General features: G+C 55.4%; 1 protein-coding gene across 6 annotated transcripts in view; it reads left to right on the top strand.

Moving 5' to 3' along the window:
• Plch2 (phospholipase C eta 2) overlaps positions 1-23,603 on the top strand; it is an 80,105-nt gene extending 56,502 nt beyond the window's left edge. For 4 of the 6 annotated variants that reach the window (XM_037203255.1, XM_037203254.1, XM_037203257.1 and 1 more), the window contains 18 exons: positions 1,754-1,924; positions 3,541-3,634; positions 3,765-3,968; positions 4,170-4,290; positions 5,530-5,701; positions 6,011-6,118; positions 7,447-7,605; positions 11,304-11,402; positions 11,732-11,814; positions 12,971-13,068; positions 13,156-13,338; positions 13,558-13,665; positions 14,296-14,420; positions 14,499-14,583; positions 14,772-14,918; positions 15,149-15,228; positions 17,393-17,690; positions 19,477-21,303. In XM_037203255.1, the coding sequence (XP_037059150.1) occupies positions 1,754-1,924; positions 3,541-3,634; positions 3,765-3,968; positions 4,170-4,290; positions 5,530-5,701; positions 6,011-6,118; positions 7,447-7,605; positions 11,304-11,402; positions 11,732-11,814; positions 12,971-13,068; positions 13,156-13,338; positions 13,558-13,665; positions 14,296-14,420; positions 14,499-14,583; positions 14,772-14,918; positions 15,149-15,228; positions 17,393-17,690; positions 19,477-20,774 (3,633 nt within the window). In that variant the 3' untranslated portion in view covers positions 20,775-21,303. Of the gene's footprint in view, positions 1-1,753; positions 1,925-3,540; positions 3,635-3,764; positions 3,969-4,169; positions 4,291-5,529; positions 5,702-6,010; positions 6,119-7,446; positions 7,606-11,303; positions 11,403-11,731; positions 11,815-12,970; positions 13,069-13,155; positions 13,339-13,557; positions 13,666-14,295; positions 14,421-14,498; positions 14,584-14,771; positions 14,919-15,148; positions 15,229-17,392; positions 19,006-19,476; positions 21,304-22,764; positions 22,862-22,973 lie in introns of those variants that run through there. The other 2 variants (XM_037203258.1, XR_005090973.1) reach the window with 2 other exon arrangements.
• The last annotated feature ends 1 nt before the right edge of the window (position 23,604 follows it).

Genomic DNA, 23,604 nt, shown 5'->3' with positions numbered 1-23,604 from the left:
TACTAATTAGTTCCTGGGGTCCCTCTGGGTGATCTCAGGCCTACCTCCTTCATATTGCCTATAGGAAGCTCTGGACAGAGACAAAAGACCATGAGCTGAGAGGCTAACAGCTGGGGTGTGTAGGTGGGATAGAGTTCCAGGGTTAGGTGTGGAAAGGAAGTTGTGGGGCTGTGGTCCTGGAGACATGGGCCTCGTACCTCAGCTCACACAGTCCAGACCCATTGGTCTCTATTTGTGGCAGTCAGCCAGCCACAGAGATTCCAAACCCTGAAAGCCTGATCTCCCTGCCCACGCAGGGTCCCATTAGGCCAGTTATGGTAGTCTCCATAAGCACTTTGAGCCCCAGGATGGAAATGCTGCCTTCTACAATGCTCAGGTCACTCTGATAATCAGTATTATGGTGGTCTGGAACTGTTTAATTGGAGCAGAAACCTGTGAAGTGGATACAGTGGCTTTGACATCATTAAATCTAAGATAAGATTGGAATGTGGATCAGCACACCGGTCCTAAGGTTTAACGGCCCAAGATTACCCTTGGGCTAGCCGGGGCTCAGCTCAGCAGAGGGCTTGGCCAGAGGCTTTGGTAGCTTCTTCCCGTGCTGCCAGGGCTCCACGTGGGTTAAACAGTCAGACGCCCATCCCGGTTCCTCCTGTCTTTCCTAGGGACCCTCTTTGGTCCATGGATGGCCAGCGGAGAAGCAGCCAGTGGGTTAATATGAGTGCACAGAGCCTCCATGAGGCCCTACAACTTTGGTGTGACAGATTTGGTGACAATGCCACAGAGGACATGTCTAGAACTTCTGTAGAGGCCTGAGGAGTCAGCCAATGTCTGCGGACAGCTGCTGACTGGCATCTGTATGCCTGAGTCTGGGAGAACAAGACAGGATAAAACCTAACTTTAGGGTCCATGGTCAGTGGAGGATGAGAACTGAGCCTTGGGTAGGCTGTGGCCTAGGTCCTTGGCAGCTCTATCGTGGTTCTGAGCCATTTGGGCCACCCCAGTCTTGTATCCAAGTACTGAGCACTGTCACTCAACAGTGAGCAGTGGTCCCTTGGGATAAACTACAGTAAGTGACAATACAGGCACTTCCAAGAAAGTCTTTACAACTCAAGCAACTTCTTCCTGGGTCACTCCTGAGACCCTTGGGGCCACTGTTAAGCCCACTTCAATCCCTGATGTCCTTAGTTTCTGAATCTTCCTGTGGCCTGGGCCTGGGGTCTGCACTGCCTCAAACTTTAGCATCCTAGGGAATGGCAGATGTGTCTGTAAAGGTTGGGAAGAGGTCATGCTTCCTTGGGCACCCTGTGGAATGGTTCCTGGGGGTATCTTATGAACCCTTTGTTTTCTGCAAAAGGAAGACAGTGACCAAGAACACTTCTCCCCACTATTGACACCTGAGCCAGGACACTGCTGGGCCCTCCAGGGCCCTGAGTGTTTCTTGTCAGAGGGCGGGTGGCCAACTGTAGCTGCAGGTGTAGGCTCAGAGCCCAGGGTGGAAAGAGCTCCAGCGGGAGGCTTCAGCTCACAAGGCAGGGTGTTGGTGTCTATGGCGTGGGTGATGATGGGGTTTGGTTACAGGTTGGCCTTGCAAGGCATGGCGTAAGGGAGGGGTGGATCCCATCTGTGCTCTCAAGGGCCACCGTGTTTTTCTGATGGGAGGAGAGAAAAGGAGCCACTGGAGGGGTGCCGTGGGACGTGGCAGAGGCAGTGGGAAGGCGCAGCTTGGGTGGTGACCTGAGGCTGGGTGTTACAGGAGGCAGACACAGATGACCATCAGGGAACACTAGGTTTTGAGGAATTCTGCGCCTTCTACAAGATGATGTCCACCCGCCGAGACCTCTATCTGCTCATGCTGACCTACAGCAACCATAAGGACCATTTGGATGCCTCTGACCTGCAGCGCTTTCTGGAGGTGGAGCAGAAGGTGAGGTCTCACTGGAGCTGCAGGGCCGGTGGGTGTGGCCTCAACTTCAGCCTTAGTTTCTGCTATTATGTGTTCAGAGCTTCATAGCAGAGTAGGACCTTGATGCTGCCAGGTAAGTGAGGAAGCTTACAGTTTCCTCACAGATAGAGGGGGCTCTGGTCAGCTCCATTCTGGCATTGGGTCGCCACCCAAAGCCTCCAGAGGGTCACACCAGCATTTCATGAGCTGGGATTCCATGGCCTGGCCTTTGTGAACCACCCTTCTCCATGCTTGTCTAGCCCCACATCCTGCCTGACTCCAGATGTGGCCTCCTGCAGTTACCTGTCCATTCAGCAAACTCTTGACCCCAGGAAGTCAGTCCACTAATAGGCTCTGCCCCGCTGCCTAGACCATTCACCACTACGGTCTCAGAGCCCACCCCCTCCCACCCTAGAACAGGTCTGGGCATGGGTAAGGCACTGCCCACTCTGATGGCAGGGAGATGGGTGGCCAAGCCCTGTGGAGAGGGCACTCCCATGGGAAGTAGGATGGCATGTCCCTCCCCCTGGGGGCACTTGAGGACCTACCTGCTCTTGGGCCTACCTGCCAGGGTCTTCTTGGTTGTTTTCCCAGGAGGAGGTCATGCCTTGGAAGCCTAGTTACTGGCTGGGACTTGCTCAAGGCCCTCAGTTTTGCCCAGTTGCCTGCTCAGAGTCCCCCTCACAGTGATTGGCCATGTACCACCATGGGGGGGGGGGACGGGGACCAGGTAGCTGAATAGCAGCTGTGGGCTTGGGATTTGAGGTTCGGTTCCTAGCTCTGCCCAGGACTACCCCCTCCCCACCACCACAGCCTACGGGGTTATTGCTAGGCCTGCTTCCTCCACAAGGCTGCCCAAAACCCAAGCGTCTTGGTTTCTTTTCTGTAGCTGTGATAAAATACCCTGACAAAGGTAACTTAAGGGAGAGGGGGTTTATTTGGCTCACAATTCTAAGTTATAGTCCACTGTGGCAGGGAAGTCAGAGAGTCAGCAGCTTGAGCAAATGGGGTCACATTGCATCCGCAGTGAAGAGCAGACAGCAACGAGTGTATGTATGTTAGCGCTGAGCTTGTGTCCTCCATCTTACACAGTCCAGGATTCCTTTCCCAGGGAATGGTCTCATCCACAACTAAGATGGGTTTGCCCATGTCAATTAACATGATCAAGACAGTCCCCTACAGCTGTGCCCACTGGCCAACCTGATCTAGACAAGAAGTCTCACGGGGACTTCTTTGACAGTTAAGATTCACCATTATGATACACTACCCTTGGGGTGGCCCCGGCCTTCAGGCTTCCTCGCCTTAATGTCATGGCTGGATACCCCCTGATGGCAGCCATAATTTCCACCCCAATCAGAGAAAGTAACCCACAATCCATGTGACTCATAGTCGGCTGGCTGCTGAGTTCCAGGCAATGTGGCACAGGAGGTGGTCAGTGCCTCCGGCCCTCCAGCCACCCTCACTGTGGTCAGCCTCCATGTGGTGATCAGAGACAAGGGCAGGAAATGGCGATGGTGGTGGGAGGAAGGGGAAGCTACCTGAAGGTAGCCCATACTGTGAATAAACTACCCCGGGCTCGTGCCTCTGCTCTGGCCTAGATGAATGGTGTGACACTCGAGAGCTGTCAGAATATCATCGAGCAATTTGAGCCTTGCCCGGAAAATAAGAGCAAGGGGGTGCTGGGCATTGATGGTGAGTGGGTACTCTGCTCAGTTCAGCTGTTCTGGGGGATGGTGGGAAACTAGCGGGACAGCTGCATGCCTGGACAAGGGGCTCTACCGCGTTGGACTGCACTGGGCCACACTCTCATGCTGTATTGCAGGCTTTACCAACTACACGAGGAGCCCCGCTGGTGACATCTTCAACCCTGAGCACCATGGCGTGCACCAAGACATGACACGGCCATTGAGCCACTACTTCATCACCTCATCCCACAACACCTACCTCGTGGGTGACCAGCTCATGTCCCAGTCTCGGGTAGATATGTATGCCTGGGTCCTGCAGGCCGGCTGCCGCTGTGTGGAGGGTAAGCACTCCTGGACTCTGCCCCTCCAGCACAGAGGACCAGTCTTGGCTGCAGATGGCACCTCCTTCAGGAAATGGGCTGGGCTTGAGGAACCATGGGGGCCTCTGGCAGGGTCCCCCTGTGGTTGGAGTCCGGGGACTCAGCCGCCCTAGGCTTACACAGCTAAGCCTCTTGGGCTAACCAGGGTCTGCTTGCCCACAGTGGACTGCTGGGATGGGCCTGATGGGGAGCCAATTGTGCACCACGGCTACACTCTGACCTCCAAGATTCTTTTCAAAGATGTCATCGAAACCATCAACAAATATGCCTTCATCAAGAATGAGTGAGTGGCCTGGTCTCCCGGGGGCTGGCTCCTGTGGCAGGCAGGGGAAGGGCATCCAGGGTTTGGGTTTCTCTCCTTCCCTGTGTTTCCCAGTGGACAATGACTATAATATCCAACTGGCAGGGTTTGTTTAGAGATCACTCTTTGAGGGGAGTGGTGGGGGAGGGAACTGAGCCTTGGCAGGGGCGGAAGGAAAAGTTACGGTGTGTGTAAGAATGGACAGCAGGATGATCGTTGTGCCTGTAGCCTATCCACAGACACTTAGTGGCAATCTCTGGTCTCAGCCACCCATGGAAGTGACGGCCGGAGCACTAATTACCCCCAGGAAGCCACTCTGTGTCCAGACTCAATTTGCTGTCACTCAGCTGTGGCCATAGATGCTGCTGAGAAAAATCCATTTTGGTTTCTGGAAATAGAAGACATTACCTTGGCTAAACAAGACTCTGAAGCAGAGAAGGGGCTGGTGAAACAGGGAGCCGGGTGGATTTCGGAAACAGAAGCAGCTGCGGGGGGTGGGGGTGGGGGTGGGCGGGGGGGGGCGTGTATCAGTAAGGCTCTCGGGATTGCAGCTCAGGAGCTGTTTCTGTGAGCCAATATCATCTTTCCAGGTACAGTGTTCCCCTCAAGGGCCTGTCTTGTCTGAGAAATGGGGAGAAAAATACTTCCACCCTGCTCTCTGCCCTTTTCATATCACATGACTGCCTATTTCTTGTTCTGGACAGTTACGTTTCTAAACAGATCATGATTGCCCTTTGGTAAAAATCAAAGTCAGATGTATATACATATAGTTAAAAGACAAACAAAGCAGAAGCATTTAAAAAGCTACACCCCATACTCTTCATTCTGCACTGAGCCCGTAGCAACTGTCCTGCCTGATGGTGCATGCCAGGCTTAGGCCACTGTCTAGCTCAATGAGATTATGTTTATTCATTATTCTATATTATCTCATACATGCCATATTCAAACCATGACTTTTTCAGACACCATCTTTTTACTTTCCTGGAGTTTTTTATTTCCTTTGTTTTTTTCTCATGCTTTCTTTACTTGTCCCTAAAATTTCTCAGTTTCTTTCCTACCCATTTATTTACTCTTCAGAGTTATTGGTGGGTCACCTCTTAGAGCAGATGGCAGATCTTTTACCTAGTTACTTAACTACTTATGTCATCATCAAAGGTATAGGTGGCCTGCATACCTACAGATATGGGGCCTCGTCCCACCCCTCTTGTCTTGGTGCCACAGGTACCCAGTGATCCTGTCCATTGAGAACCACTGTAGTGTCGTTCAGCAAAAGAAGATGGCCCAGTATCTGACTGACATCCTTGGGGACAAGTTGGACCTATCCTCAGTGAGCAGCGAGGATGCCACCATGCTTCCTTCTCCACAGATGCTCAAGGGCAAGATCCTGGTGAAGGTGACTTTTCTGGGACCATCATTGTGATGGCCCTGGCCTGGGGCCAAGCCGGAGGATGACAGCGTCTATAGACAGATTTGGGGGTGGGCACTCGCCCTTGGGGTGACCATACCGTCTTGAGCCACCTCTCTTGTATGCTGCTGCTACAACAGCAGCCGCTCTGGTTGCACAACTACAACCCACTTTATGTCCTGAGGCTCCAAGGAGCTTGGAAAAGCCCCTCCCTATTGCAGCTGCCCCTAGTGGGTACCAGCGTTGGATTCCTGTACTCCCTTCAGAGCTTCTCCCATTACCTGCCTTGTCCCCCAGGGGAAGAAGCTTCCTGCCAATATCAGCGAGGATGCAGAAGAAGGTGAGGTATCTGATGAGGACAGCGCCGACGAGATTGATGATGACTGCAAGCTCCTCAATGGGGATGTAAGTGGGAGCCAGAGGCTCTGATGGAGGTCCTAAGGGTGGGAAGGAAGCCTGTGGTCCCCAAGAGTAGCCTCTTGTCCTGGTTGCCAGGATGAGTTAGGAAGAGTGACAGCTGGGAGGGGTGGACATAAGGTTAAATGCTGGTGTGGTGTGCAAAGCTGTCTGGCTTCTGAGGTTGTGCTGTGCTGGGGTCTATGCTGTTCTTCTGCCTGCTTGGCCCTCTGTATAAGAGACACGAACCTCATATCTAACCAGCAGGCCAGCCACACGTCTACTGTTGTCTCATTTTGGTTTCCATTGCTAGAACTGACTCTTGGATTTTGTCTATGATGCTGACCTAGTCCTCTTGGCCCTCCAGTGAGTGGAGGCAGCACTGAGCAGGGATGGGGTGCCCTTCAGATTCCATGTGCCTTAACTCAGAGCACCTCAGCTGACTGGCCAGTCCAAGCTGGACTCCGGGTAGTCATGCCTAACCACCCCATGCCCAGCACCAGTACCAACTCCAAGGCCAGCTCCAGTGCTGAGATCTCCTGTCTGGCAGGTTCCTCTGGTGGTCATCTCCACAGAGCCTCTTGTATCTTTACTGCAGCTGGTCTGCACCAGGGCTAGGGGCTGTGGAGGGAGCCTGAGCAGTCTGTAAGAGCCTCTGCTAGTGGAGTTGGGGGCTGGGAGAGCTGAGTGGAGGCAGCTGTAACTGACATCTCTCTTCTGGGCACTGCTCATCCACTGCTCTAAGTTGCTGTGAGGCAGTGAAGACTTTATTTTCCCCTGAGGAGTCATCAGATGGGAAAATAATTGTGCAAGAGGCCTCTGGGCCAGAGCTGGCTAATTGTTTTAGAAAGCCCTGAGACAGCAGATTCTTCCTATTTTGGGTGTGCCTGCACATGTCTCTGGTTGGCCCAGGATGGTGACAGAACTTATGACTGTGATACACCCCATCCTGAGCACCCTGGGAGTCCTGATGTCCCAGACTGAAGTTCTCCCTCGAGCACTCCAAGTACATCCGTGTCTCACTGGGCTTATCTTGTCAGAGAGGCCACCCAGCCAGGGTTAGAGGTCTCTGATGTCTGCTCGACATGCAGACATGTATGGTGGCCAGCATGTGGGTCTCAGACTCTATGTTATCTTCAGAATGTCCCATCTTCCTCCCCGGGGGCCCCCAGGCAGAACCACGCTACTCTAGGGATCATGTGTCTGGGCTTTAGTGCTGTCCATAGCGGCCTCAGCACTGAGAATCACAGGGTATGTACAGGGACTATGATGGCTGCCCCTCTGCTGCTCACTGGGATGGGGACAGATACCAATGGGCTGACTTCTGGCTGTGGCAGGCCTCCACCAATCGGAAGCGTGTGGAAAATATTGCTAAGAAGAAGCTGGATTCTCTAATCAAGGAGTCAAAGATCCGTGACTGTGAAGACCCCAATGACTTCACCGTCTCCACACTGTCCCCATCTGGAAAGCTTGGGCATAAAGCAGAGGCCAAGAAGGTGAGATCTGTGTTGCTGACACATACTTCTCCAACAGCTAGTCTGTGGGCTGCGTGAGGGCCCAAGAATATGTGGTAGTAGATGTATGTACACATATAGGCACTAGTGTGCAGAGATACATCTATAAAGCTATCCATATATATACCTGTGAGTACACTTGCACCTGTGCTCATGCCAGTACATATATACACCTGCATCTAAACACACATATGCACAATGCTTGCACATGCACATACATACCTGCATGCATACCCATATACACATACACCTCTGCACACATGCCTGCATGCATACATGTACATATCATGCTTGTGTGCTCATACCATACAACACTCATACATGTGCACATACCTGCACACACATATCTGTACATACACACTCATCTGCACATGTCTGTACAATACTCACACATATTCGCATACCTGTATACACTCCTGTGCACACTCATGTATACTAGCACAGTATTTGTATGTGGGCAAATAGTGCCTTGGGGACCCATGGCTTCTCTTGGAGGGGCTTTGAGCATTGCCTACCTTGGTGAGGGTTTCATGGGTGATGGAGGGTGGACATCAGGATCTCAGGCCCAGCCAGTCCTAGGAGTTTGCCACTACCTGAAGCAGCTCACAGATATGTGGGGAATACAGAGAGAATGGCCCTCAGAGACTGTCCTGGCAGGTGTGATGGGGTGGAGGCAGGTGCCAGACAGGCTGGGCCAGACTGCACAGTCAGTCTGCGCCTCTGGTGGGGAGCAGCAATCCAGGCTTGAAGGACAGGTCCACTAGGTAAGTGGCCTGAGTGAAAGATCCGTACAGCAGCTGGCGGGTTGGGCAGCTGGCCTCACAGCTGAGCAGGGCATCTGCAGAGTGAGATGGCTAGAACAGCTCCCATTGCCTGGGAGCCTTCCCTCCCCTGCCCTGCCCTTCCTGTGGCACTGGCTCACTTTTTGCTGTTTCCAGGGCTCTTGGGAGGGCTGGAAGGGGGCCTCTCCCAGATGAACAGGGTCCTCTCCTGCTGTATTTTTAGAGGTGTGTTTATTTCCACCCCCAACACTGGAAGGCTCAGCATAGCTGATATGATAGCTCTGTGCAGGTGGCTCACACAGGTCCTATGCACACAGCCTTCTTTTTATTTTTAGCTCCCAGACATTTGGGCAAGAGAATGTAGCCTACCTGATGCTTTGCCCAGCCTCTGTTAGCAGAGGCTGAGTGGAGGTGTGGCCCTGTAACTGGTCCAATCCTGATGAGGGTTAACAGGATCTCTGCTTTTCTTGGCCGACAAAAGGACACCGGTGTGTGTGTGGGGGGGGGGGGCAGTAGCACAGCTTGGCCCCTGCTATCTCATGTGTGAATAACTGTGCTCAGAGAAAGCTTCTTGGAGGAAGAGGAGGAAGAGGGGGAGGATCTCCTTTATTGAGGTACCCAGGTTGGAGGAGAAGCTTGGACCCCCAGCCTGACAGTATCTCCAGGCGGTCTGTGACACACAGTGTAGGAGACAAACAGAAAGGGGACACATCATGAAGTTTGCAGAGCTAGGGGCTGAAGAACTGAAGCAAAGGGCACAGACCAGCCAGGGAGCTTCTTGGCATGTAGTCCAGATGAGGGATGAGTATCTGTGCTCCTACCATGAGTCACTCTGGCCTCCCCGCCCCCTCGGGCTAGGTGTCATTCTCTCTGCATAAGAACCCTGAGGACATGAGGGCCAGCTCAGGGCCTCTCGTGAGACAGCAGGAGGATTTGAGAGTAGCCTGCGAATACAGAGGGAGACAGAAGAAACCCCGACTAGCAGTTAAACATAGCTCTAGAGGTCGCAGAACAGCGCCACTGGGGCCCTGTCGCACAGGTTGGCCCCAGAAAAGGATCTTTTCTGCTGAGGATGGAGGCTTAACTGCCGGCCTTATTTGTGGAGAGGACCCCCCAGTGCTGCCTATACTACTTTGCCCCAAACTTACCCCATGATCACAGCCCCCCTGAGGGTGGCTGGGTCAAGCTACATGTGCATGGTACTTCTGGGCTGATGATGGATTTTAACCTTGTCATGTGAACTGTGGCTGGTGAGCACACACCTGTATGGTCGGTGTGTGCTTCTCCTAATTTGTGTGCATATTTTAGTCATTCAAGGCACGGTGATGGCAACAGTTTGAATATTACTTAAAGAACTTAGAAACACGTCAGCCTCATGGGGTTCTCAACACATGAGTGGCAGCTTCTAGGGCTTCTCTCACCACACGTTCCCAATTTCAGAGCCAAACGGACTATCATTTTGGGGGCTTGTAGGCTAATGAAAGGATGTGCAGGGCACAGATACACCTGGCACCTCAGATACTGGGAATCTGCCTCTGGCTCTGGACTTTGGAAGTCTGTAGACTGGAAGGGCCTGGCCACCATGGCCACAGGGACACTCTGGGTATCAGGAAGGGCAGCCACTTCTGGTCCTGACACTCCAAGAGGGTAAGAGTAGGAATTCAATGTAAAGGCAGGAGCTTCAGACTATCATCACATCAATAAGATCAGCAACAGGGGATGCTTGATGATGTCAAGGCAGAGTAGCTTAGGCAGAAGAGATCATGGGAAAACACCAGCTGTTCTCTGAGACAGTGGCAGAGAACTAAGAGTTCTCTGTGGTCAGGGACCAAAGTAGGCTCTTTACAGTGTGAATAAGTGTCCATGGTATATGCAGGGGTGTGTACATATGTGCATGATATATACAGGAGTCCACAATATGTGAGGGAGTCCACAGTGTGCACAGGGGACCAAGGTATGTGCAGGGAGGGGCCCATGCTGTGTTCAGGTGTCCATGGTGTGTGGAGGTGTCTACAGTATATGAAGAAGTGTCCATGTGCATGTATAGGAGTGTCCTTGAGCTAGTGTGCAGGGCTTGCATGGAGGGTACAGTAACATCCAAGCTATGTGCAGATATGACCTGCGGATGTATGGGATACACAGCATGGTGCATGGACAGTTCTCCACACTGTGGTACATGCTGCATGTCTCTTACTGACACCCTTCTCTAGCAGGGATTCCCAGCTGCAGGTACATGGCTCTAGTGAGTCTGACAGAGACCATTTTCCCCCTAGGCCAGGGAACAGAATCAGATGGGGCACCCCGACTAGAACTCTCCTGAGTTCCCAGGTACCCGTGCAAGGGTTGTGGGGAGTGAGTTTCGACAGCCATGGTGGCCTTGGAGAAGCAAGTGTGCAGGTTGCTCAATGGTTGTGATGTGAACAAGCTTCCAGGATGGGGTCCTGGGTCCCAAGGCCAGGACCCTGGAGGACCACGGGGTGTGCCTACCCTGTGCTCAGTGGGTAGGTAGTTTTACCCTGTACTTCCCAGCCTCACTTAGCTGGATCTGGGATTATTCACCTAATTTGTGCAGAAATAGGCTGGGGCGTCAGGTCTTCAGGGATTTTCAAAAAAGGATTATGTAAGCAGACTCAGCTAAAGAATATTCCAGATGCAAGCTGCACTTATTATGCAGTCTTCATCCATGATAAGAAAAATTTGGAACTGGTACTTGAGTTTAAAACCACACATCTTCAGGCATCTTCCTGGTAGCTGTGCTTGGCTCTCCCAAATCAGTGCCTTGCTCCCAGACCTGGTCAATTCGACTTCCTCCAGAGGGGCCCTCTGGGGTCACCCAGGAAGCCGTCCTGCCCTCCTTGGCTGGTCAGAAATTGAGTTCAACTTCTGTCTGCCTCTCAGGGTCAGAGCAAGGTGGAGGAGGATGTGGAGTCCGGGGAGGACACCGGGGCAAGCAGGCGGAACAGCCGTCTCCTCGTGAGCAGCTTCTCCAAACGCAAGGTGAACAGAGGTCCTGGGCTAGGAGGTCCCATCTGGTGCTACTTCCATCCCTGTACCATTTGCTAGCTGTGATTGGGTTCAGGGTCCCAAGGTCAGGAGCTCTGGCTACTGCTCTCCCCTGACCCACGCTGGCCAGTGTCTGAGATTCAGATATCCCATGGCTGTCTGAGAGTCCCCCAGGGCCAGGAGCCTGCAGATACCTCTGTGGGCCCAACTGGGTAGGAACTCAGGAACCTGGGCAGACAGCCCCTGCCCTGCACGTCCTGTCCTTTTTCATGTCCTGGCTTGACCCATGGCTTCTCAAGTCACAATTTTACCTCCCTGCACAGAAAAAAGGCAGCAAGATAAAGAAGGTGGCCAGTGTGGAAGAGAGGGATGAGAACCTGGACTCCCCAGGAAGCCAGAGCCGAGGGTCAGTGCCCTGCCCCAGTGTGTGTGTGTGTGTGTGTGTGTGTGTGTGTGTGTGTGTGTGTGTGTGTGTGTGTGTTTCTTGCCCAGTTCCAGGGAGCTATCCCTGAGTGCTGGGCAGAAATGGGGGGCTGGTACGGGATTCCATGCCCCACTGTCGTTCTGAACACTTAAGCAAGCGATGAGAAAGAGAAGCTCTTGTCCAGGCAGCTGCAGAAAGGGACGCACAGCACAGGGCCAGCCTAGCAGTGCTCAGGTGCTAGGGTGGGACGGGGAGGGGGTCCTAAGGTTCCCTCAGAGTCTCCTGGGCATAGACACTGCCTGACCCACCAGACCTCAGTTTCTACCTCCTCTTTCCAAGGCCCTCAACTGTATATTCCCTCCAGGGGCAATGCCTGTCTATCTCTGTGCCTCCTACACCCCACAAGAGTGCCAGTCTGCTTGTGTCCACTTGCTTTCCACAGCACCTTAGAGAGTTCACTGGGGTCTCACACCCACTAGTCTAGCTTGGAGCTCATGCCCTCCTGTCCAGCCCCTCCCCTTCTCCTTCCCAGGCCTTGTTCAAGTCTATTTCCTCTTCCTGTGTCACAACCAGCCTCTCCCCGCCTTTCTGCGTCTGCACTCCCAGCTCTGGCACACTGCTCAGTCACTGGCCTGTCTCTTCTCCACGACTAATTCCCTCCCGCCCAGAACGCTTCAGAAGCTCATATTCCTCAGAACACCCCTTGGCTGGGCAGGCATCCCCAGCCCTGATCTTGTACATGCTCAGGGGCACCCAGCGTCTTTGTCAAGGGTCCAGATCCCCTGAAGGCTTTATAGCCGCCCATACAGACATGTTTCCATAGCCTCATTACTGACAGGGTGACTCCTGTCCCCACGTACTGTGAGCCTACCTTGAATACTAGGGTGGTAGGTACATAGAACAGAGAAGACTGAGCTACCAGGACACTGGAAGGTTAGAGTGGGGTACTTTGCCTGCTGGGGTGCAATGAACCTTAACTATTGTTTACAAGTCCCAGGTTGCCTGGGACATGTGATTTGGGGAGCAGATGGACCTGTACAGGCCCTGGAGCCTGAATCGAAGAACAGAAAGGCTGGCTGGGACTGGATGGGAGGGACGTAGCCACGGGGTCCTGAGTAGCCCTGCCACACCCTCGTAGGACTGCCCGGCAAAAGAAGACCATGAAGCTGTCACGAGCCCTCTCGGACCTAGTGAAATATACCAAGTCTGTGGGCACCCATGACGTGGAAATGGAGGGTGAGGGCCACGTGGAGGGTGGGGCCAGGCAGGTCAGCTGTGGGGTACAGGCTCTGTGTGCTCATGGCTGACTGGTCTGTGCCCCAGTGGCATCTAGCTGGCAGGTGTCGTCCTTCAGTGAGACCAAGGCCCACCAGATCCTGCAGCAGAAGCCTGCCCAGTACCTGCGCTTCAACCAGCACCAGCTCTCACGCATATACCCCTCCTCCTACCGCGTTGACTCCAGCAATTACAATCCGCAGCCCTTCTGGAATGCTGGCTGCCAGATGGGTGCGTGCAGGCAGGCATGTGGTACAGGGTGGGATGGTGAGGAGGGCCATCTCTGACGGTGTTTGGCAACCAGGGTGGGGCCTTTCAGACCCTAGGGTGCATGAGAAACACCGTCTGTCCCTGCACTGCTAGCATGTATGCTGGACTTCCAGCCCCAGAACTCGTGCAGAAGAGTGTGCGAACATTACTGACCTGCATGGGTGTCTGTCTTCCCTCCAGTTGCCCTGAACTACCAGTCAGAGGGGCGGATGCTGCAGCTGAACAGGGCCAAGTTCAGTGCCAACGGTGGCTGTGGCTACGTGCTCAAACCCCAGTGCATGTGCCAGGGTGAGGGGCTCAGGCTGGGGTGGGCTCCTGTGAGACTGCCCTGAATACTGGGGTGGTGGGTACACAGAGCAGAGGGGAGGGTCAGGCTGAGACTGAACTACCAGGACACTGGGAGGTTAGAGTGGGATAACTGCCTTCAGGGGGTGCAGTGACCACTAACTACACCAGGGGCCTGAGGGTGGGGATTTAGGGAACCCCTCTGCTGGGCCCTGAGCTCTAGGCTGCTTGAGATTCCGGGGCAGGACTTGTCTGGGGCCCTGGTGTACTCTAGGAGATGCAGGCTCAGGTGCTGGACAGTGCCTGAGCATCAGTCCCTGATGGGCATGTCCAGGAGCCATCCATAGTACTCTCCCAGAGTGCTGTGGAGTCTTCCATATGCATTCTGTCTTCTCATTATGCCCCTCTTGATTGCATTGAGCTGTGTTTCACTTCATGGTGCACCCCTGACATTAGCAGCCTGAGCAAGTCCCCACCTACCCTGTGACCTGCCCTCACTATGATGCAGCAATCCCATTCCAGACCAAAGCTTTCTGACTGTCCCATGGGGCTGTTTTCTGCCAGAGCCCCACAGATCAATAGGTAGGGTTGTGCTATAAGCTATGCATTTGGCTCACGCCTGTGTCCTCTCAGGTGTCTTCAACCCCAACTCTGAGGACCCCCTGCCCGGGCAGCTCAAGAAGCAGCTGGCCCTGAGGATCATCAGTGGCCAGCAGCTGCCCAAGCCACGGGACTCAGTGCTGGGTGACCGTGGGGAGGTAGGGGCAAGTCCATATGGGCAAGGTGGGTGGTGGGAGGGCCCAAGGCCCTGGTGCCACCCTTCACACTGTCCCCAGATCATCGACCCCTTCGTGGAGGTGGAGGTCATCGGGCTCCCTGTGGACTGCAGCAAGGAGCAGACACGAGTGGTGGACGACAATGGTGAGGGCCCTGGTCAAAGTGAGTGAGGGCACCAGATGCCAGTGTGTGCCCAAGGCTGCCGTAGACCCCAGAGGAAGTGGCTAGGGCCACCTGCTGGGTGCTCAGTGTCCTGTCTACTCTGGAGCCCCTTAGGTGCCAGTCGTTGGTTCCAACTTCTGGCCTGCTGATTCTGTCCCCACTGTCTCCAGGATTCAACCCCATGTGGGGGGAGACTCTGGTGTTCACTGTGCACATGCCTGAGATTGCACTTGTGCGCTTCCTCGTCTGGGACCATGACCCCATCGGACGCGACTTCATTGGCCAGAGGACGCTGGCCTTCAGCAGCATGATGCCAGGTAGGGAAGAGGCCCAGGCATGGGGAGGCTCAGCACTTGCCAGCATTCCCCAGGGTGTTCCCAAGGAGCTCCTAACTAGCTGAGAGCACAGAATCGGCACTCGGCCTCCCCCTCTTATGAATCAGAAGCTCTCTGGTCCTACCCAAGGCCTAAAGACCTTTGAGGAAAGTATGAGTTGGAAGGGTGAGAAGAGGTGGGAACTTGGATGACTGGTGACCCTATTGCTCCAGGCTATCGTCACGTGTACCTAGAAGGGATGGAAGAAGCCTCTATCTTTGTACATGTGGCTGTCAGTGACATTAGTGGTAAGGTGAGTATTGCCTCCCAGGCCTCCCGCAGCCACTGGATAGTACCAGCCCCTTGCTCCTGCCCAGTCCCCTTCTGGGGCTAGGGCCTGCCACTCACTCCTCTGGGCCTCTTCCTCAATCTTTGATGTGGGCTATTGGGAGATGCCGACCCTGGAGCCTACCAGTGCTGCCTCCATATCCCAAGGGGGTTTTGGGCATCCAAGTGTGCCAAATGTCCGTGTCCTGGGATGGAACTCCCTGGCGTCCACCTCCCTGCCCTCCATCTGTTGTGTCAGCCTCAGTTTTCCTCCGTGGCCTCCTATGCCCTGTACATCTGGGAGCACTGACTGCTTGGCTTCTCAGCAGGGACAGAGCACGGTGACCTCTCCCAGGGCTTTCCTTGTCCTGAGAGTCCCATCCCTCTGCTTCCTATTACCTGAAAGGGATCTACTTGCATTTGCCCACTACCTGGTCCCTGGGCCCCCCACCCCATGTGCCCTGCCCCAGGCCAGAACAGGAAGTCCAGCTGTCTGGGTTCTAAGTGGGGTCTGATGCACCCTTAGGGTACTGTTTGGTGCAACCAACCCTTTAGGGCCTGTGACCACACAGTGCGTGGGTCCTGCTGGGTCCAGCACCGACTCTCTTGTAGCACCATGGGCCTAGAGGCACTGCAGGTGTCCTGTTCTAGGATACCACCCATCTGTCCTGTGTCTGCCCGTCTTTGAGGGCCAAGGGCTGGGTAGGCCCTGCTCTGGCCACTATGGCCACCTCACCTGCCTTCACTCTGTCTCTTTGGTCTTGCAGTGGGCTTCTCTATGTCCCAAGTCTACTTTTAGAAGCTCAGCCTTGTTAGGAGTCTCAAAGGTACCCGGCGCTGCGGGACGGTGTAGCCCGCCGCCCCACCTGCATGCCAGGCCGCGCCCATTAGCATCTGTGATTCTTGGTAGCATTTTGGAGACTTGTCAGCTCATGTGACATGGATCATGACACAGTTCTGGGGTTCCTGGGGCCATCCTCAGCCAGAGAGTGGCATTTACGAGGCAGATCCAGGATTCAGCCAAGGTCAAGGGCCTGCCCTAATATCCTGTCCTCATCCCACACACCCTCTGCCTTCCTCTCCCCTCCCATCCCTCAGCGGCAGCTCTCTTTGCACAGCCTTGTAGCTCCTTTCCTGTCCTCCCTTCCTCTCTGTCTGTCTGTACTGTCAGTCCTCAGCCTGTCCAGCTCCCTCCTAAGTCTATGCCAGGGTTTTAGTTGGGGTGGGGGTTTATGCAGCAGGCGTACCAGCTCGAATCCTGGATCTCCTTCTAAATGGCTTCCCAACCATGTTGACCAAATTGCACTGGATTTGGGATCTTGAATCAGGAAGCTGATTCAAGTGCTGACCATTTTATTGCCTCTGCAGAAAGGCCCCTGGGCGCCAGGCCCTGGGCTGCTCCAACGCACGAGCGAGCACGGCCCATCTTGGGGGAATGGTGGGTGTTGTTGGTGGGATGTGTATGGCATGTGAGGACCCCTGTGGCCTCTGCCCTCTTAAGAGGTAGCTGCATATCCTCTCCAGCAGTTATGCAGAGGGGAATGCAGGATGGGACTGGGCAGAAGTTGGCTATGGCTGGGTACTGGTCAAATGCTGAGCCAGCTGAGAGCCTCAGGAACTCATGGGGCCGGAGTGCAAGCCAGCCTGGAGGAGTTCAAGAAGGCTTCCTAGAAAGGCGGCCCTCTAGGAGGCAGGAGTACCTGGGAAGTAGAGAGGCAGAAGGGAGGCAGAGCCCAAGGGAGAGCAGGCCCTCCAGGCTGCTGCCACCAGGTCAGGGTGAGTGTGACCCACAGCGACAACAGACCCCAGTTTTTCTTTCTCCACAAAGCTGGGGCCGCAGTCCTTCATTCCTCAGGGCTGGAACAAGTGGGTGGCCAGGGTGTAGGGATTGAGGTCTGCCCTTGAGGTAACATGGGAACAGTTCTCTAGCCCCCCTCTCAAGTTTGGGAAGGCACACATTTGTAGTCTGAAAGGTGACATCCTGTTAGAGTTGCCAGGAAACCCTGTTCCCCGTATGTGGCATTCTAACCTGCTATTCTGGCAGTCCATGGCACCCACAGGCTCCGAGTCTCTGGAGAGCCAGTTCTCCACAGCAGCCACACCTGGGCCAGGGGGCCAGGCGCCGGCTATGTGGGATCCTTTTCTTGCAGGTCAAGCAGACTCTGGGTCTAAAAGGTCTGTTCCTCCGCGGCCCAAAGCCAGGCTCACTGGACAGTCATGCTGCTGGGCGGCCCCTGCCCCGGCCCTCCGTTAGCCAGAGGCTCCTGAGGCGCACAGCCAGTGCCCCAACCAAGAGCCAGAAGCCAAGTCGCAAGGGCTTCCCAGAGCTGGCCCAGGGCACACAGGACGGGGGCTCCGAGGGGGCAGCTGATGACGTGGCACCCCCTAGCCCCAACCCAGCTCTGGAGGCCCCTACTCAAGAGAAGTCAGGCAGCAGCAGTCCCCGAGGTAAGGCACTGGCGGGAGAAGAAAGAGAAGAGAGAACCCCGGCACAGGTGTGGTCCCCACATGTCCCTGAAGGCCCTGGACCTGCAGGGATGGCCGCCACATGCATGAAGTGTGTGGTGGGCTCCTGCACCGGTATGGACGTTGAGGGCCTGCGAAGGGAGCAGCCACCCAGCCCGGGGACCGCGGGCAGCCACATGGCCATCAGCCAGCAGCCCCGGGCCCGGGTAGATTCTCTGGGGGGCCCTCGCTGCAGCCTGAGCCCTCGAGTCACCCCAGGGAGAAGCAGAGAGGCCCCCAAGGGTCCTAGGGCTCGGCAGCAGGGCCCAGGCAGCGGCTCTGTGTCCTCGGACTCCAGCAGCCCAGGCAGCCCAGGCAGCCCCAAGGTGGCCCCCTGCCAGCCGGAGGGTGCTCACAGGCAGCAGGGGGCACTGCAGGGAGAGATGAACGCCTTGTTCGTTCAAAAGCTGGAGGAGATCAGGAGTCACTCCCCCATGTTCTCCACGGGTAAGGCCTGCCGTTCCTCCGCATCCCATGCTCTACGCACCTGGCATGCCTAGGCAGTCCGTGCCCGCTGTCTTCTTGTGGCTGCGCTTCATTTGCTCCATCAGCTTAACCTGTGGCCTGTCCGCCTCAGACCCCTCCCCTCTGCCCAAACAGCCCTGCACTTTGGAGGGATGGGGAAGAGGAAAGTTTGAGTCACCATGGCATTTCTGAGGGCTGCTTGCTGAGGAACCCAAGGATGTCCAGCCAGCCCTCAGTGAGGGCTTCCCTGGTGCCTTGCTGGCTGCCCCGATGACCTTCCAAGGTCTGAAAAGGTCCCAGCTCTTAGCCCTCCCTCGCTCCCTCCAGGGCCAGATTCCAGCATCCCTCTGCCTTGCAGTCCCTTAGGAAAGCCTGCTGTCAGTTGGTGGTGGTACCAAAGGGTGTCCCTTGGAATCTCCTCAGAGACCAGGGTAGAAGGTGCTCAGAACTGGGAGGTCAGGGCCTCAGAGCACACAGTGCTGAGAGGAGAAAGCTCCCAGGGACCTGCGTCGTCCAGATGGCGCTTAGCCTCTGTCTGACTACCATCTTGGCTGACAGTTCCTGGCCTACACCTTGTCAGCAGGAGTATGAGGGAACTGGACTGAGCTGGTCACCTGAGCCCTCGCCTGGGTGGGAGGGAGTCTGCCTGCTTCCACTGCACGCCTCCTGCTCCTGCCCAGCCTCATTGTCCATCTGTCTCTCTGCCAGCCCACCCCACACTGACTGTGTTCTCCTTTCTGTCCCTGCTCCCATGCTGCTTCCATAGTTAGGGATTGAGACCTGCGAGTGCCAGGTAACAGGCCCAAGCCCTGTGTGTCCCCATGCTGCCCCAGTCCAAGGAGAATCAGGCCTGGCCTGCCTATTGCCCTATGGACCCTGTGTGGGCCCAGGCACCACTCCTCCAACTTTAGCAGGGTGGGGGTACTCTGAGTGCCACACTGCAGTGCATAAATGGAGACACCTAGCTGCTGGGATATCCTGGGGTGGGATGGCCCCTAGCCTTGGCTCAGGGGTCAGGAATCAGCAAGCACTCATTGAAGAGATTCATATATTCTCATTCATATTCATTCTCTCTCTCTCTCTCTCTCTCTCTCTCTCTCTCTCTCTCTCTCTCTCTCTCTCTCTCTCTCTCTCCCCCTCTCTCCCTCTCTCCCTCTCTCCCCCGTCCCCTCTCTGTTCCACTTGTGTCTTTAATTTCTCCCTGGTTTTGTCCCTCTCTGTATATCCCTCTGCCTCGTTGTCTCCCATCCCTCTCTTCCCACAGATCCCCGCCTCTTCCCCTTGCAGCGGCCCATCTCCCCCCTGTGCAGTCTGGAACCCATTGCAGAGGAACCAGCCCTGGGCCCTGGCCCCCCACTACAGGCAGCTGTCCCCACGGGTCCTTCTCAGGAAGGGACCCAGTGCCCTGCAGAACCAGGAGCCAAAGTGACCAGCCCCCAGCGGACAGCTCTGGGAGCTTTTGGAACCCTCCAGCTCAGGACCGGGGGCAGTAGGGAAAATGAAGAGCCACCCCTAAAACCACACAATGGTGGGATCCCCAGTGGGCCACGTGAGGGGACCTCTGGCAGACAGACAGACAGCAAGAGCCGCTCCTGGGCCCTGGGCCCCCTGCCAGTGGTGAGAAGGGCCAAGAGTGAGGGCCAGGTGCCCTTGGAGCCCTCTCCCAGTCCTGCAGTGTACTCAGACGCTACAGGAACTGACAGGTTATGGCAGCGGCTGGAGCCTGGCAGTCACCGGGACAGTGTGTCCTCGTCCTCCAGCATGTCATCCAGTGACACTGTCATAGACCTCTCATTGCCCAGCCTGGGCCTCTGCCGCAGCCGAGAGAGCATTCCGGGGGTCTCTCTTGGACGCCTGACCCCACGGCCCAGCTTGGCCTCAGCTGCCCATCCTGACCTGCCTCCCGTGACCAAGAGCAAATCAAACCCCAACCTGCGGGATGCTGGTGGGCTGACTCCTGCACCAGATGAGCTGCAGCCCCGGCCTCTGGCCCCACGGCTGACCAGCCTCCACCCACGGCCACCCTGGCATCACCTCCCCTTGGTGGGCCTGCAGGACTGCCCAGTGTCTGCCAAGTCCAAGAGTCTGGGAGACCTGACAGCTGATGACTTTGCCCCTAGCTTTCAGGGCAGTGCCAGCAGCCTGAACTGTAGCCGGGGCGTGGTGCAGCAGGTGCTGGAGCCAGGTTTGCGGCGAGATGCTCTTACAGAGCAGCTACGCTGGCTCACTGGCTTCCAGCAAGCTGGGGACATCACGTCACCCACCAGCTTGGGCCCAGTTGGGGAAGGGCCTGTGGGGGGCCCCAGCTTCCTAAGGAGATCCTCCTCTCGCAGCCAGAGTCGAGTGCGTGCCATTGCCAGCAGGGCCCGCCAAGCTCAGGAGCGCCAGCAGCGGCTAAGAGGCCTGGACTCACGACGAGGTCCCCCAGAGGAGGAGCGGGGCACTCCTGAGGGTGCCTGTTCTGTAGGTCATGAGGGCTGTGTGGATGTGCCAATGCCCACCAAAGGAGCTCCTGAGCAGGTGTGTGGTGCTGCTGATGGCCGGCTGCTGCTCAGTCTCTGACCCTGCCTGACTCAAACTCAAAACCTTCCCTGTGACTGCCTGCAGGGAGGCTGGCCTCAATCCACCCTTTGCTCAGGAAATGAAGCCACTGGGTCCCCAAAGCTGTTGTGCCCCACTCACTGTCTGTGGCGCACCCAGTAGCCTCCCCCCAACCTTAGCTGTCCTCGTGTCTCTGGTCCTGGAAAGCAAGGAACAGCACTGTCCACCTGTCCTAGTGGGCAGTTTCCACATTTTAAGATATATACATAGAGAGCTATTTAACTTTTTAGAACCAAAACTTACACAATATTAAAATGATTCTGAGCCCTTTCCCACTGTTCTACCTGGTGTCTGGCCCTGTGGTGTGTGTGGTGTTTCTGCTACCTGCTTTGTGCTAGTACCCCAGAATGCCTGTGACACACCCACAACTGCTGGGATGTTTGTCCCTGTCCCCCACCCCACTGTGCATCTGGCTTGTTCTAAACAAACCACCCAGCAGCTGTGTAAACTCGGGAACACAACTCCTCCAATAAACGCATCAGGCCTGTTCCGTGTGGGCTCACCTTGCTCCCTTCCTTCTGGGCTACTCACTGCTGCTGCTGCAGCTCTGTCCTCAGAGGACAGAGCACAGTCTTCCAGGGTAGGCCTAGGTAACCCCTTCCTTGTGCCTAGGCTCCCAGCCAAAGGCCCTCACTGTGGGTGCTGTGCTCCTGGATCTTTAGGGCAAATGGTTCCAGGCCTATTCATCTCCTGGAAAGCTGCCGTGCTGCTATGGGTGAGGCCATAGCTTCTCCTGGGACCTTCAAACCCACTGTTGACTGAGGTAGCTCCATGCAGCCCTACCGGGAAGGACATACCTATGAGGAGGCTACTGTTCTCCTGCCATGGGCAGGGCTTGTATCAAACTATTCGAGCTCAGCAAGGCCAGGGAGGGGTGCCTGTCTGTCTCGAGTCCAGCAAGACCTCTTGTTTCTTTAACCTGTTGTACCTTGGGTATGTGGGCACTGTGGCCTGAGCAGAAATATGTGTGTGTGGGGGGGTGGTGGTGGAGGATTGCCTGCCTGGGGCCAGTGAGAGGGCTCAACCTGAAGAACTGCTATGCCAGCTTGGTGACCAGCACCTCACAGTGGGGTAGTATACATGTGCACACAGCAGGGCTGCAGGCAAGAGCAGGCCATGGGCATGGAGCACTCTCTACTCTGGCTAAGAAAGGGATGGAGGTTGCAGGTTGGGGCTGTGGGATGTGACAAGTATTTGGTCACAGGCTGAGGTGGGGACACAGGTAGGCCCCAGGGGAAGGATATGTTAGACAGTACTAACTTATGCTCAGAGCCCTAATCACCTCTGCTCATCTCTTCCCTTCTGAGGGCCCAGCTAAGGCAGGTGGGAGACCCAAGGGCCATTGTATTTTGGCCTCAGGGTGGGCCTGTGGTCACCCCAAAGTGGGACTGGGGATAAGACTATCTTTCCAGTCTGTACAGTTCCAAGACCCAGCTGGGCCTGCCTCCCTGCCTGGAGTTCAAGAAAGGCAGGAAGCCTACCCAAGCAGGAAGGGCTTCCCCATCTGTGCTGAGGACCAAGGAACATACCCAATTCTGTGAATGGGGTCTTCTAACATTAGATCCCTGGCTCGGGGCCTACAGCTATTTGAGCTGATGACTTGAGGCCCCTGGGCTGGGCTGGAAGTAGGCCCTGGACTCAAGACTGCTGATTGCAGAACCCCAGGATATTGCTTGTTGAGGTGCCTGCTGCCCCCTGGTGGCTATCTGTGGGAGGGCCAGGCCTCAATTCTACTCACCTAGAGGCATTGCATAATGGCTGGTCACAAGAGGGTCACTGCCACTACACCGATCATAGACGGTACAGCCCACATCAACACCCAGGGCAGGTTGCAACACATTAGGCAGGCCTGAAATGGCCACTGAAAACTTCTGATGGCAAGGAAAAGGGGTGGGGTAAGTCTAGACGACCCTGGATCTGGGTACAGGCCCTATCACATTGCTTTATCCAGGTTGTCACTTTCATTGGCCCAGAACTGAGTATGCTGGATGCTGGAGGTCCTAATGGAGAACAAGAGGAGGGCAGAGCAGCAGCTACCACCACGAAAGGTAACACTCGGCTGGGTGATAAGCATCTGGCTGTGCCTCTCGGTTGGTCTGTTTCTTTCCATGTGGGGGGACCCAGTAGAGCTGGTGTCAGTCTCTTCCGTCTTTCCAACAGCTCAGATGCCAAGAACAAGCCCCTACTGTGAGAAGTGGAGCCCAAGGCTCCACCCCTGTACCTGTGCAGCCCCGTGAACACCTACGTGGCTCCACCACACATCCTCAATGTGTGGCTGTTCATGGCCACACATCCACCCCTGGGGGTCAAATCAATTAAGGAAGGAGTCCAAGAGCCCTGTGTACACCTGAGGCATCACAGCACTCCCAGGTGGCAAGCCCTGGGGACTGGAATCAAAGCCACAGTAACAAAACCCATACAGGTTGCTGGGCTCTGCCCAGCTCCCTCCAAGAACCCTTGAGGGTCCTTCATGACAAAGCCTCCTCTCCACCAGCTCTTGAAACAGGAGTACTGCTTAGCAGCTTGTGCTGTTCCTAGGAGCTGGGTCAGCAGATGGACTGCTGTTTGCTCCTTCTGAGTCAAGAAACAGAATGGGAAAAACACTGGGACCCAAGGAGGTGATGGAACAGGACTGGAAGTTCAGCACTCAGTAGCTCCAGAGGTGACCGAGGAAGTCAGCTGGGGCTGCTCCAGATCACTGGGGACTGTGGGCGTTTTCTCAGCAGCACATAGAAAGCATATCTGGTCTCTGGGAGACCTGCTGTGCCAGGCACTGTTTCCTACCAGATGA

This window comes from Peromyscus leucopus, chromosome 2 (assembly GCF_004664715.2).
Source record: "Peromyscus leucopus breed LL Stock chromosome 2, UCI_PerLeu_2.1, whole genome shotgun sequence".
NCBI lineage: Eukaryota > Metazoa > Chordata > Mammalia > Rodentia > Cricetidae > Peromyscus > Peromyscus leucopus.
Note: the sequence above shows the minus strand (reverse complement) of the source record. Positions and strands in the feature narration are given on the sequence as shown.